This window comes from Chanodichthys erythropterus, chromosome 12 (genome assembly GCF_024489055.1).
Source record: "Chanodichthys erythropterus isolate Z2021 chromosome 12, ASM2448905v1, whole genome shotgun sequence".
Taxonomy (NCBI): Eukaryota; Metazoa; Chordata; class Actinopteri; order Cypriniformes; family Xenocyprididae; genus Chanodichthys; species Chanodichthys erythropterus.
Genome location: NC_090232.1, coordinates 49,436,574 through 49,450,932, shown reverse-complemented (window position 1 = coordinate 49,450,932; position 14,359 = coordinate 49,436,574). Strand labels below are relative to the sequence as shown.

Genomic DNA, 14,359 nt, shown 5'->3' with positions numbered 1-14,359 from the left:
TGGGAAACAAACACCCTGAAACAACCATCTCACACACAGCTCTGACAAACTCGCTTGATGATTTCACATCTCTGTCGAGGTGATAACCACAGTAGTCGCTAAAAGGTGCAGAGCAGTACCGAGTGTTGTGGAGCTGAATGAGGCCACTGGAGCGATTGCGCAGCACACGCCTCACGAGCAGCAGGACTTTTATTATGACACAGTCACCGGCACCTCTTCCGCTTTTCCGGTCGTGAGTATGAGGTAACGCAGCTCTGTTTATCATATTAGATACATTTGAGTCAAAGCTGAAAGACAAGCCAGCAAGGTATAACCAAAAAAAAAAAAAAAAGCGTAACGGCTTCTGATTATTAATCTGCTTCTGATTATGCTATGTTAGCTACTTCACAAAATAGTGTTTTTCTCTGAGGCGTGGTAAAGCCTGGTACTCACAAAAAATCAAGAAATTTAGATTTAAACAATACACAAGTTGAGCTATATAACAATAATTAGTTTTCTGTCTATAAATAGATCAAGTGAACAAAATATATAACATTGGCCTAGTGGTTTTTGGATATTTTACTGCAAAAATCGTACATATTGCAGCTTTAAACCATTTGAATTCGATACAAGCCCAACGTGATATGTAAACATTGAAGGCTCTTTGGCGAAACTAACTGAAACCAAGCTGAATGGCTCCAACCATGAAAACTGAAGTGTTGAGGTAGACTGTAGGTCTAGGCTACATAACGGTTAGCAAGCTTTTCAAGTAACACAGCACCACCCTATAAAAAAGCCGACCAGCAGAAGAACACAAATGAACCTGAGACACACTGTCATCAACACCAAACATCTACTACTTGGGTAAAGTTGGTTTTATATTCGCACATTCAGACATCCGTATTCAATAGCCTTGTTAATCACACTACATTGGACATTCAGTGGACATTCACAAGTAAATATGCCATTAAAACAATACTTGCCTATTTTGATCGACTGTGAAAAATGTTGTAATTTGACAATCGTTGGTTGTCAATATCATGTCGCTGCTTAAAATTCGCAAACATTAATTTATTGCACATTTATTGGAAAGCCTGAATTTATCAGAAGTCCTAATGTGCAAATATAAAACCAACTTTACCCAAGTACATCTACTTCCTCCTGAAAAAAGGAAGAAAACACACAGATATAAGTGAATACCCTTCATATTATTAAAAGTTCAACATTTTTTGGGTAATCAACTGTAGCTTTGTCTTTAGATAATGCTGTAAATGGAGATTTTACAGTATATATATATATTTTTTATAAGATAATCATTTATATATGGTAAAACATCCAAAGAACACTGAAAAAGTAAATTAAAATAATTCATTGTTACTAAATTAAATATAAAAGCATAAACACTGACATATTTTTCTTAAATTGTATGTAACCATTCCTCAAACATTAGTGGCATCTTTAACAACACAATCTGTGACACCATTTCCTCTTTAAAGACATTTTCTGCTTACTGCACGTTTGATCTTTACCTTCATCCTGACTGTGATTCAGTGTTCGAGATCCAAATGTGTCCTCAATGTTTCTGCATTCAGCATTTTAATAGATGTCCTCTAAATCTATTATTTGTGTCAGACAATCTTCACAGATCCGCTGTGATCTTTAGAGTGTTTTTAAACAGTGCTAACCCTAAACAGGAAGTGGTTTCATATCACTGGTCTTCGACAAGAGTAAAAACTTGCAGTCTAACTTAAAAACTCTTTGCATATGACCCATATGACTGTGTTTGTGTACTCAACATCCAAGTTATCAGTTTCAGAAGCCAACAAGAGGAATATGTGATCAAGTAAATGGACTTGAACACCCTTAAACAGCAGCAAGTGCCCTGAATCTGATGTTTCTGATCAATTCAGTCTGATAAACCTGCTATCTGCTGCGCCCTGCTGGACTGGAGGAAATCTATCCCAATAAATAGGCCAATAAAGCAAAAACACGAGAATAAAGTATGAAATAAAAACAAAAATACTGAGATAATAATAACAATTGACTATTTTATTCAAAGAGAAAGTTTCACAGACAAACATTATCAGAAAAGTCGTGACTACAGTGTTTCCATAAAATAATAATGAGTGGGAAAAAAATCAGTTTAATCCACAGACCATCGATTTCAGAAAAATATGAGAAACAGGACATTATTTATTGCAGTTTTTCTTCTAATAGATTAAAGCTCAATAGCTACTCTTAATTTTGGAAATTACATAAAAGGAACAAAAAAAAGAAAGCATAAATTTTGTTAGAATCATTAGCTGACAGGTTTTGCTGACATGCACCTTCAGCAGAAATGATGCAATTAAAATAACAAAGCTGAAAAATCAAAGTCAAAGCATTATTAACCATCATGAAGATGCAGGAACGGATGTGACATTCTCACAAACCCATTTTCTCATCGATGAGCATGATTCGTCATTCCAGTTGTTCAGGATGGGGCTTGTAGGATTAATTTCAATACAGTCTTCTCCACCCGAGTCATTCGGCTCACTTTCTTCCCAAAACCTGAATAACACATTAAGATTCAGTTCCTGAAGAGCTCTGAAAGTAATTACTCACTAGAAGGTGGTTATTTGTATGTAGTTTTCTGCAAGTGTTTTATCACTTACTCTTGACTCAGTATTGAATCATCCACCCATTTCATGTTGCCCTCCTGCTGTATGTCAGTCAAACCAATCCACACTCTCTCCTTGAAGAATGAAGTTATGAACCTCTGTGTGTAAATATATAAAACAAAAAGAGTGAGAATCATAATTACATTTACAGTCTTCATCTGGAAATTGAAAAGAACAGTTATATGAAAGATGGTTGTTATTATATTATTATAGCATTTATTTTCCTAGAAGTGTTAAAACATGAGACTTTGAGAATGACATTATGGATGTTTGTGTTCATGATCAAATCTATTTCAGTATTCACAACAGAATTGCCTTGAACTGTGAACTCACCTGCTTCACTTCATTTTTGATAATGACCAGATCACCACCTCGATCCCTGCAGTACTGCCTGCTCTCAGACCAGTTCTTCGACTCACTGGATATGAAAAACCTGTCTTCGCCTGTCAATAAACAAACAATCATGTTTACTGATTGTTTTGTAAAGTGCAAATATACATATGAATCCATTTGTGCTGACCTTGTTTGTATAACTTCCTTAGTTCATTTTCTAACTTCAGTTTATTCAGTGTTAGTTCAGTGTTCTTGTGCTGTAAGCTGTTGATGGTCTGATTGAACTCTTCAGCTGTGTTCTTGTAGCTACTGAACAGGTCGCTCTCTGATGTGATGGAGATGTGCTGCACTATGATGAAGACCAGCAGAAGAACACAAATGATCCCGAGACACACTGTCATCCACATGAAACACGTACTTCCTCCTGACGAAAACACACAGGCATCAATTAACAACAATTCATAATATGAGACATAGCATTTCAAATCAACCATTAATCCAACTTTGTCGTTAGTTATAAGTGTGTTCTGTTAAAATTACAAACTTGCTATACAGTAAAATATGCAAACAAGAACATAGAAAATAGAAAAATAATTCCATGAAATACACTTCATATAAAAGCAGAAACATTGACGCAATGTGCATAGAAAACCCAAAACTGAAATTGAAAATGTTCCTAAACTTTCTGCTTACTTTGCTTTTGAGTTTGTCCTTCATTCTGGCTTTGACTCTGTACTTGAGGTCCATCGGTGTCCTTAACATCTTCAGGTTCAATATTTTGATAAATGCTATCTAAGTCCATTCGTCTTCACAGTTGAGAGGTGTTGTTTAGAAATATCGGTAGTGTTTCTTAAACAGTGCTAAACCTACACAGGAAATGATTTTCTCTGACAAAATCACGATGAAGAAGTGGTACAGATGATGTAATTTTTTAATCGTATCATTTTTTTTTTCTTCTTTTAAGGATAAGCATCAGCATGCTTTATGAAAACATATAGTTCGGAATAAATGAAAACCATGACAGTAAAGTTTTAACAAACTTTGCAGATCTTTGTCAGACAAAGATCAAAGAAATCTTTAACAGGACTCTCTCTCTGCTGTGATGGGGATGTTTTCCTGGCTTGTTGAAATATACCCACACTCGTGGTCTTGACACGCAACAGGAAGGAAGTATGCAAGACTGTCCATGGCGTGAAAAATGGCAAAGCGCAGTCCTGATTAGAAACTGTATTGTTCTAAGAATGTTTTCAGCTGCAAGTTTTATTTTTGTTTTCTAGAATATTCTCCTAAAAGGTAGCATAACATTATTTAAAAAAAATCCCAAAAATATTTAGTGATAACATTGTTAGAACATTATCACCTAACATGCTTACAAATGTTTAGCAATAAGTTTCGGTCACTGGATATGGACTCCTGTGTCCTCAGACGTCAAATTTTGGTTGAAATGAAAATCAAGTTGATTTCTAAACTCAACATTTGTTTGATGTTAAGCTCTAATGTCATTAAATCACTCCGAAAACAGCATTACAGCTTCACAAATCAAATTGATTTTATTTCTGTCATATGTGTACAAAAGTTCTTATTGAGATAAAAATAGGTTTAGATGTTGATCTGTTGATCTCTGTTTGAAAGTAATGGTTTGGTTTGATGGTTTGATGTTTGGTATGGTGATCAGTGTTTGTTTTTAGTTGTACAGTTTGTAAAGTAGCACTTTTCACGATTAGTTAACCTTGAGAGCTGTAATAGTAAAAATCAGCAAAAAGTTTTCCAGAGAGTAATATTTGGGTATGTCATATGCAAAGATGTCAGCCAATCACAGCAATGGGCGGTTACACTGAAGTCTCACACAGACACGCCCCTTAAAACAGAGCATTCAAATCAGAGGGCTAAAATCAAGGTAGGAAAAATGTCTTTTATTTCTAAATAATGACAATTTTTGATGTAAAAATCATACTAACATTATAAGTGCACCCCAGGAAACAATAAAACAACGCAGTTCATGACCCCTTTAAACTGCATGGAGGTTAATAACTGATCAGGTTTACTGAAGCATTAGCTGTATTGAACATACAAAGTAAAACATGAAGTGGAAAGGCTTTATAAAACACACAATGCAACATAATACAGTCTGTCACTCATTTGACGCTGCTGTAGATCATTGAAGGCTCTTCCATAGTTTGAACAGCTGATCGCCTAAAATAAAAACAAACAAGACAACAATGATGTTAGATTATATGATCTATGCTGGCGACTGACAGAAATAAAGTCAGTCTGGTCAGTAATAGGTGAAGCTGGTAATGCTGTTTGTGGAGTTGTTTAACATTATTTAAAAAAAATCCATGACATATTTAGACAATGGGCGGCGCCACTTTGTTCGCATTCTATGTCGATGACGTCAAATGGTTGCACTTTATTTTTCTAAAACTGTATTTCCTAAAAGCTTTTCTCTAACACCTAGATCAATAAGAAACAACTCGTATTTAAATGTGATCATGATTAGTGTTTTTAATTTTTTCATAAAAATGTAATATTTTATATGCATGCTAATGGTGTTGTTGGGGAATTTTGCAGTAAATTGGGGAAAAAAAGTAATTCATATCCCCCAAAACACAGCATAAACATAGATGAGAAGTAAATGGGGGAAAAAAAAGTAATTTGTATTAATGTTTTTTTTTTTTTACAATCCCTCTGTGCATTTAACATAGTCCTGTTAAAGACCACAAGTGTAAACAGGAAACAAGAACGTGGTGCTGGTTAAGTTGTTTGTTTCTCACCTCACGGCAGCATCAGGCTGATGAACTCTTATATCATCGTACTGGTTTTCATTCTCCTTTTCTCTCTTCATCTCTTTCTTTCTGTGATATTGGACAGTTGCGTACTGGATCTCCTCAGTATCTCTGGATTCAGGAGTTTTTCCTCTGAAGCTCTTTGGTTTCACACTGGCATACGGAGCGTCATTGGCTGAATCCGGTTCAGAAAGAGGCTCGGCATGGACTGAAGCTCTCTGTGACGCGACAGAATAGACATCATTCTGAAATACAAGAAAATAAGTCATTATTCATTAAGACAAAGTTCATACATCACAAGTTAATACACTGAACAAAATTATAAATGCAGCACTTTTGTTTTTGCCCCCATTTTTCATGAGCTGAATTCAAAGATCTAAGACTTTTTCTATGTACACAAAATGGGCCTCAGGATCTCGCCACGGTATCTCTGTGCATTCAAAATGGCATCAATTAAATGCACCTGTGTTCGTTGTCCATATCATACGCCTCCCCATACCATAACCCCACCACCATGGGCCATGCGATCCAATGCGTTGACATCAGCAAATCGCTCACCCACACAACGCCATACATGTTGTCTGCCATCTGCCCTTTACAGTGAAAACAGGGATTCATCCGTGAAGAGAACAGTGCCAGACGCCATCGAATATGAGCATTTGCCCACTCGAGTCGGTTACGTGAGGCTGGTTGGATGTACTGCCAAATTCTCTGAAATGCCTTTGGAGACGCTTATGGTAGAGAAATGAACATTCACTTCACGGGCAACAGCTCTGGTGGACATTCCTGCAGTCAGCATGCCAATTGCACGCTCCCTCAAAACTTGCGTCATCTGTGGCATTGTGCTGTGTGATAAAACTACACACTTTTGAGTGACCTTTTATTGTGGCCAGCCTAAGGCACACCTGTGCAGTAATCATGCTGTCTAATCAGCATCTTGATATGCCACACCTGTGAGGTGGATAGATTATCTTGGCGAAAAAGTGCTCATTAACACAGATTTAGACAGATTTGTGAACAATATTTGAGAAAAATAAGCCTTTTATGTACTTAGAAAAAGTCTTAGATCTTTGAGTTAAGCTCATGAAAAATAGTGGCAAAAACAAAAGTGTTGCATTTATAATTTTGTTCAGTGTAAATTTGCATAATACATTCTGCGTGGACATCCTGCAAAGGCTTGAACACCTCTCAAACACTGTAGCTCGTTCGTGTGGATAACATGTTGACAAGACGCTGTGCTACGCGCTGGGAAAGGAAATTCGGTTTATTTTCTCTTCCAAAGAGTGAGGCTGTGAAAAATCAGTGATTAAATATGGGACAAACTTATTTGGACCAACTTGCTCCTCAGAATCACAAACTGTAAGTATGATTAATTATTTGTGTATTTTATACAGAGTGTTCAAAATACATAGTTTTGTGTTTTAGCTATATTGAGTATGTCTCTGGTGAACTCATGCTATTACTGTCTTACTGAAATACTTCTGCTGATCAGCTGTGGACCACTATTACCTAAAACTGTCCATTAATACAGAGTGTCTTTCATTCTTACTACTTTGAGTAATGGTAAAGGATGGAGCAAGATTTGTTTTACAAACTTTAATGTTGCATCAGTCATTCACATTATGTGCTGGGCTAATGCATGAATTTGTATTGATGAGAAAATTAGTGTTTTTTGACCTTTGATGCATGTAAACCTGTTGTAGGAGACCTCCTAAAAGCAAATATGAACCTTTCAAATAGCATAATAGGGGCACTTTAATAAAGACTTGTTAGTTTCCCATCAGTCTGTACAGTTACAGTCTGAAACACATAACAGTGATCGATTGATTTTCTGCTTCTGTAAAGTTGTTTGTGTCTGAATGATTTACCTGTTTCACTGTGAGATCTTCAGTTTTATCACTCCTTCGTTTCTTTCTGTTATAAAGACAGACATTGACAGCATATGGACAAATATTTCAAATTAATAAAAAATATGTGTACTATTTTTGAAAATTATTAATAATCAAACATAAAGGAGCCATTTCCTTCTACATTAAACCAAAACTGAACTGCAGGTTTTTGTATTTATTTTTAAATTGTGCTCACATTATAAACAGGATGATGATGATGATGATGATGCTGATGAAGAATAATCCTCCAGATGTTGCTGCGATCACAATCACATTCATACCAGCACCATGATGAACTGAAAGAGGAAGATCATCATGATTAACTCTCCAAACTGATGAATGATGTGAAGATACAGGAGTGTGTTAATAAAAGCTTCACCTGTGACAGTTACAGCGTCTGATCTCTGAGATCCATGTTGATTGTGAGCCTGACAGTAGAAGCGTCCACTCTGTAGTGCACTGAAACTCTGTCCAGATCCAACAGCTGAGCTTTCATTCTCCTTAAACCAGCTGAAGTTCAGAGCAGGAGGGTTTGAATCACTGCTGCAGATCAGAGTCACTGAATCTCCTGACACTATTTCACCAGATCCAGTTATCAACACTGAGACGTTCCTGGGAGGATCTAATAACAGACAAATGAAAGTGTATTTCCAAACATAAACTCAATACATAAAAAGAACTATTGAATCTGTACTCACACGTGACATTGATCTGAACAGCAGGAGAGATGTGATTGTGTCCGTGTACAGCACAGCTATATCTGCCTGCATCCTCTCTTCTGACTGACTGCAGCAGGAGTTCATTGTTTCTGTCTCTTCTCTCAGTTAATGGCTGTGAGTTTCTGTACCAGATGAATGTTGCTCTGTCAGTCAGAGTGCAGCTGCTTTTACATGTCAGACGGACTGAATCTCCCTCTGTCACTCTCTCAGGAGACTCCACCTGAAGATCTGAACACAACACACACATTATATCTAGTGCTGCTGTCATACACTGATTATTATTCAACATAATGCACAGAAGAAGAGAGAAACCTCACCAAAGTCACCTGTGACAGTAAGATTCACTCCTGGATCACCAGTCCATTTACCATTATCTTTATCAGTGATGAATCTGAAATAGTACATGTGTGAATCCTTCAGTGTCACATGACTCAGTCTGATGGTGCATTTCTGCTGTTTATCTCCCAGATACTGAAGCCTCTGACTGTATTCAGGGTCATTAGACAGATCTGGAGGCTCTACACCCTCTTGTAATGGGCCTTTGAACCAGAACACTTTCATGATCTGATATCTAGTAGGGTATGTATAAGTGCAGTTCATTATCACTGATGAGTTCTTTAGTGCACAGATGTGTAAAGGACTGTAACTCACACCCCAATCAGCACTAGAAACTCCTGAAACACAGAATTCATCAAGATGAAACTGTTTTATCAGTTGGACCATGAAAACATGACAATATTTTATTAATATTTGAAAACAGTGACTCATTACAGAAAATATAAGCTTCTCAGAATCTATAGAGTGATAAAGGATCTCAGTGTGATTTACTTCATCATCTTTTACGGAAAGTGTTTCAGAAAAGCAGAAATAAATGTACAAAGACAGACGAGTGAAGAGAGAAAAAAGAAATCAGCCAAAAACAACATAATGCACTCTGAAAAAAAATAAATATATGAAAATTAATATTAAGACAATATCAGTTACATCAGACCCTGAAAACATAGGAAATCATATGAATACTTTTATTAAATGAAAACGATGCCTCGTTACAGAAGAAAATACAAGATAATATTCTTAAAATCTAATAAAGGATCTCAGTGTGAAAGACTTCATCAGCTTTGAAGGAAGGTGTTGCAGAAAAGCAGAAATGAAAAGACAGACGTGTGAAAACAGAGCAAAGAAATCAGCGACGAACAACATGCTGCTCTATAAATAATGCAACAAATGACAAATAAATGTGAGTTTTGCAGCTTTTAGTTCATGTTCATAAAAATAGCCAAAAATATTGATGATCTGCTGCTACACAGCCTAACTTCCTGTTTCAAAAGGAAATACATCAACAAAACAGAAAACTGCTCATTAATCACTCATTATTAAGTCTTTGAAATTAAATAAAAAAAACAAAAAAAAAAAAACAGTGTTTCTAATGTGAATGAAACAGAGACTCACTGTGAATCATGAGCAGAAAGATCAGAGGAAGAGCAGGAGCCATTCTGAACAACATCAGCATCAAATATATCTATAATACAGCATAAATCATCACTCATATACTCATAAACAGTGTCTGTTCATCACTCTAAACAGCTCTTAGTGTTAGTAAGATCTTTGCTCATCTGAAGATTATTAATGCTCAACATCAGTGTGTGTAAATGAACTGATCATTAGATGTACAGAAGATATTTCTCATGTCAGGAATCAAGTGTTATATGAGCTTCATCTATAGAAATAATCATCAGTTTTTATTGAAGTATGAATGTGTTTGTCTTACCGTGTTGAAGCTCATCAGATCAACAGCAACCAAATGACTGACTGTTTTAACTCGAGCACTTTAGCTTCACAGTGAAGAACTTTCTGTGGTTAACACTGTTTATTAATTATTATCAGTGCTGGAAATATCAGTGTCACTCCCTCTACATGAGAACAACATCACTGAACTAAACCTACTTAAAGGAAAATAATGATCTTTTTCTTTAAGTTAATTTAAATACATTCACTATGAAGACGTTTAGAGAACAGGATTGAGATGTTCTGCTGAATATTTCACACCTTTTGTGAAGGTTAGTTGATGTTTTTGCACTCAGAAAGAGAAACTCTTTGTCCTCTTTTGTCTGTCCCCCCCCTACTGGACATCTTTCATTGCTGTGTCACGTGATTAATGCTTCTGCACAGCAGTGACGTCCATTAGAGGCAAACAGGTTAAAGCGGCACTGAAAATGTTACTGTCCCTGTCTTCGGTAATGTGATTGTGTTTCCGCGTTGAATGAAGTTAAGATTCTTTTTTATTAATAACTGTTTATGTATGCTCAATAGTTTGCAGGTTACTTTGTGTTGTGAGATATAATTTAGTAGTGATTACAGCCACTGGAGGTGTATCGTTAAGAAATGAGCCAACAGCCATCGAGTTTGTTTGTTTTAGTACAACTGTTTTGATTTGATTTTAGTTCGTTTGATAAGATAACTTGTATAAATGTATCTGTGGTGGCATATTAAAAGTTTTAGTTGTGATTATTTTGTTATTCCCAATTGTTTTCTCAGTTGATAGCCTGCATAACTTTAACCAGACAATATTATTTTTAAAACACATTGAGAGTTTCTGTTCCCTTTATGTTTTTGACATGCATGAATTAAAGGTGCAGTATGTAATAATTCTGTCCCCTAGAGGTCGCTAGAAGCCTATTCAAAACATCTTGGGACATGTGGTCTCCACCTCAACAGACGGTGCAAAAGAATAGGGATAGGACTCGGGAAGAAATCATGTTCATGGATGCGATTATTAACAGGGGTGCACATAACTTTTTTGGTCTGGTTCTCAAGGGAGTACCTGGAGATTTTGCTTGGTACTCACACTTTACACGACACATCCTAAAAGCTGTCCTAATCACTTTCCTCCTGACTGCTCTCCTCACTATCTTCTTTTCTCTCGAACATGGTAGATGATGAGAATGATTTTTTATTTTTTTTTACTAACATTAATGACAGCAAAGGCTGCTGTCACTTTAAGAAGGAAAGCACGGACCGAATAAATGACACACATCCGGTTTCTTCTCAATACTTCACTTATGACATAACCGAGAGAATACTTGCCGAGACAGGTATTTTGACATAATTTTGTTTGCATGTTTCCGTTCAAGCGCAAGTAAACGCGAAAGCGGAGTTAATTCGGTGTTCGAGCGTTGTCTGACTCTCATCATGCGCGCGTTTCGGGGGGCTGTGCGCACAGATTACAGTTCGCGAGTCCCGATTTTCGCCTCTTATTCCGCTTTTAAAGTCGTTTGAATGTGTTAATTGGCGAGACAAAACACGTCCAAATTACAAACTTTCACTCTATGATGGTTAAATATAGCAGTTAATCCGCGAATCACAAGCGTGCCGAACCGTTGGACCTTATCCATATGGATCACGGATTAACTGCGATCCGTTGCACACCTAATAATTAAAGAACACACATATTATCATGATTGCTATCTTACCAGAGATGGAGAAAAATCCTAATCCAGTAAGTAAACGTATCCCTGTGAACCGGTACTCAAAAGCGCTTCCCTCCATGTTTTCTGTTACGCATAGTTATTTGTACCTGCGCACCTCTAATGTGCACCCCTGATTATTAACGTTACTGTAGTATGAAGCAGAGCAGGAGCGAGTGTTGTGGAGCTGAACGAGGAGCTGGAGCGATTGAGCAACACACGCCTCACGAGCAGCAGGACTTTTATTATGACACAGTTGCCGGCGCCACTTCCGCTTTTCTGGTCAAGAGTATGAGGTAACACAGCTCTGTTTATCATATTAGATACATTTGAGAGGCTGCTGTGAGACACTGTTACACACTGCAGTAAGATCGATCGATTTTTGAATATGTTGTTTTTCTCTGAGGCATGGTAAAGCACGGTACTCGCTGTAAATCAAGAAAATTAGATTTAAACAATAAGACTAAACGTGTTGAGCTATATAACAATAATTAGTTTTTTGTCTATGAATATATCAAAACAGTTGTTCCCTTGTCTATTTTAGCGTCTTTGGTGTTTCCATGGTTTCTACAAAATAAACCAGAAACCGAGGGTAACGCGGGTATGACGCAAGTGACAGGCGACTCCTCACACGTCCCGGAGCCTTGGGTAAAATTGCAATTTTCTCAACATTTGCAAATAGTTGGAAACATTTGGGATACTGTAAGTACTCAAGTGAACAAAATATATAACACTGGCCTAGTGGATTTTGGATATTTTACTGCAAAAATATTACATATTGTACCTTTAATGCATGTAAACCTTCTTTATCTTTTTCTGCAAAACACACGATGCTCTCTATGAATAGAAACATGGTGAGACAGTGATATTAGCTTCTCTGCAGCACTTTCACAAGGTTTTAGTTTAATTCTACAAGCTCTTCACAACAATTAAAATGTTAAAACTGAATTACAAGTGGTTAATTGATCAACTGCAAAACTAAAGTTACTAATGCAGGTTTTATTTACAAATATTTATATGAAGAAGACATATTTGTCAAAAGTATGAGGAATATTATTGTAATGTGGATAATCAGACATACACACTGCTGTGATTGGTCATCTCTTAACTGCTTGCTCAGCTGATAAATCATTTCAAAGAGACTTGTGAAGACTAAAGTGAAGTGTTATATTTTTTTTCATATTATTAGGAAACATTCTCAATATTTTTTTCCCTACAAAATGATGCATTTCATTAACAACACATTTTAATGTGGAAAAAACATGATGCGCTGTGAATCAGGATTCAGTTTAACACAGTGTTGATATGGAACTATATGGAACTAAGTTGTGAAATGAGCAAACCTGCACTATATTCACAATCAAATGTTCTATTACTCAAGCTTTCCATAACAATTAAAATGTCTACATTTTAATTATGTTTATTTAGCGGCTAAAATAATAGACCATGTAGTAATTTGCATATCTGTAATATCAAAGATGAAAGTAATAATGAGAGAAGTTTCATTTTGATTAAAAAAGAGCAACTGATTCTGTGTTGAAATTTTATTCACAAATGAGAAGAAGTCATGACATATATGACATATATAATTAAAAACACTTGCATTTAAACACACATCAACACACTTTACACAGGGTTGTGGGAACTTTGGTCTGCTCATGTGATCCCAGTGATACCAGCCTTTGCTACTGACACATTCAGTCTAAAATATATAATAAAATGACATTGCAACAAATCTGTATTATTAACATTTGTAATACACTGTGAAAAAGTGAAAAAAATAAAGTCTGGTATACAGGGATATTTATTGGCAAAAGTCTTTGGGAACGAATCAAGGTTATATTAGCTATAGACATTATTTTAGTTATTACATGCATAATTCATCATGGCCTATTTGGATGATTATTAAACTATATTTAAAGTGCATTAACATGTTTTCATGCATGTGTGCAATTTTGGAAACATAACATATATAACACTAGAAATTCAAGCCAGATTTGAAGTGCTTCTGCAAACTAGTAAACTTTACCGCTGCCTACAGTTGTTTACAATTTATGCTATCATACATTTCAGCCAACTTTTAAAACTATATGCTTTAAAGACTTAAGGTAAAAGAGAAACAACAAAATTAGGCTACTTAAAACGCTATTGGCTCGTTTAGCAACACCTGTTCATATCAAACATAGCTAACACATGATACGACATAACACAATATATCTTATAAAATATTGTGCAGCAATAGCAGTCAGAATAGAAGCTTGACTTTGTTTAACGCTGAAGCATAAGCTAATTACTTTTAATGTAAGCCAAAGAGCGTGCACTAACATTTTCAGAGTCCCTTTAATACAAAACAGGAAACTCGTGAATATAGCATCGACGTCACTTTCCCGCCGGAACACATGTTTGTCAGTGTTTATTTAAAAACACCCAATTATGCAGAATATAAGATGGTAAATATTTAATTGATGATTTGTCAACACAATAACAATACAATATGTACGGTATGATTTTACCTCAAAATCCAACTTT

General features: G+C 36.0%; 2 protein-coding genes across 2 annotated transcripts; both read right to left on the bottom strand.

Annotated features, from left to right (window-relative positions):
* Positions 1-2,042: 2,042 nt before the first annotated feature.
* Positions 2,043-4,046, bottom strand: LOC137032853 (CD209 antigen-like protein A). The gene is made up of 5 exons (XM_067404828.1): positions 3,666-4,046; positions 3,160-3,396; positions 2,973-3,082; positions 2,634-2,737; positions 2,043-2,529 (listed from the first exon to the last, which is right to left on the bottom strand). Exons 1-5 carry the CDS (start codon positions 3,772-3,774, stop codon positions 2,373-2,375), a joined length of 717 nt encoding a protein of 238 aa, XP_067260929.1. The 5' UTR covers positions 3,775-4,046; the 3' UTR covers positions 2,043-2,372.
* Positions 4,047-4,951: 905 nt separating this feature from the next.
* LOC137032433 (sialic acid-binding Ig-like lectin 14) lies at positions 4,952-9,880 on the bottom strand. Its single transcript, XM_067404195.1, has 8 exons — positions 9,816-9,880; positions 8,693-9,040; positions 8,346-8,594; positions 8,027-8,269; positions 7,844-7,943; positions 7,627-7,672; positions 5,747-6,003; positions 4,952-5,165 (listed from the first exon to the last, which is right to left on the bottom strand). The coding sequence occupies exons 1-8, from the start codon at positions 9,874-9,876 to the stop codon at positions 5,108-5,110; spliced, it is 1,362 nt and encodes a 453-aa protein (XP_067260296.1). The 5' UTR covers positions 9,877-9,880; the 3' UTR covers positions 4,952-5,107.
* Between the last annotated feature and the right edge of the window lie 4,479 nt (positions 9,881-14,359).

Bases quoted from the DNA above. Each gene is read 5' to 3' on its own strand.
- LOC137032853 (XM_067404828.1), bottom strand. From the start codon at position 3,774: ATGGACTTAGATAGCATTTATCAAAATATTGAACCTGAAGATGTTAAG. The intron at 3,083-3,159 runs GTCAGCACAAAT...GTTTATTGACAG, and splicing joins AAGGAAGTTATACAAACAAG to GCGAAGACAGGTTTTTCATA. The intron at 2,738-2,972 runs GTGAGTTCACAG...ATTTACACACAG, and splicing joins TCAAAAATGAAGTGAAGCAG to AGGTTCATAACTTCATTCTT.
- LOC137032433 (XM_067404195.1), bottom strand. From the start codon at position 9,876: ATGCTGATGTTGTTCAGAATGGCTCCTGCTCTTCCTCTGATCTTTCTG. The intron at 8,270-8,345 runs GTGAGTACAGAT...GTCTGTTATTAG, and splicing joins TGTTCAGATCAATGTCACGT to ATCCTCCCAGGAACGTCTCA. The intron at 7,944-8,026 runs GTGAAGCTTTTA...TTCCTCTTTCAG, and splicing joins AGACGCTGTAACTGTCACAG to TTCATCATGGTGCTGGTATG.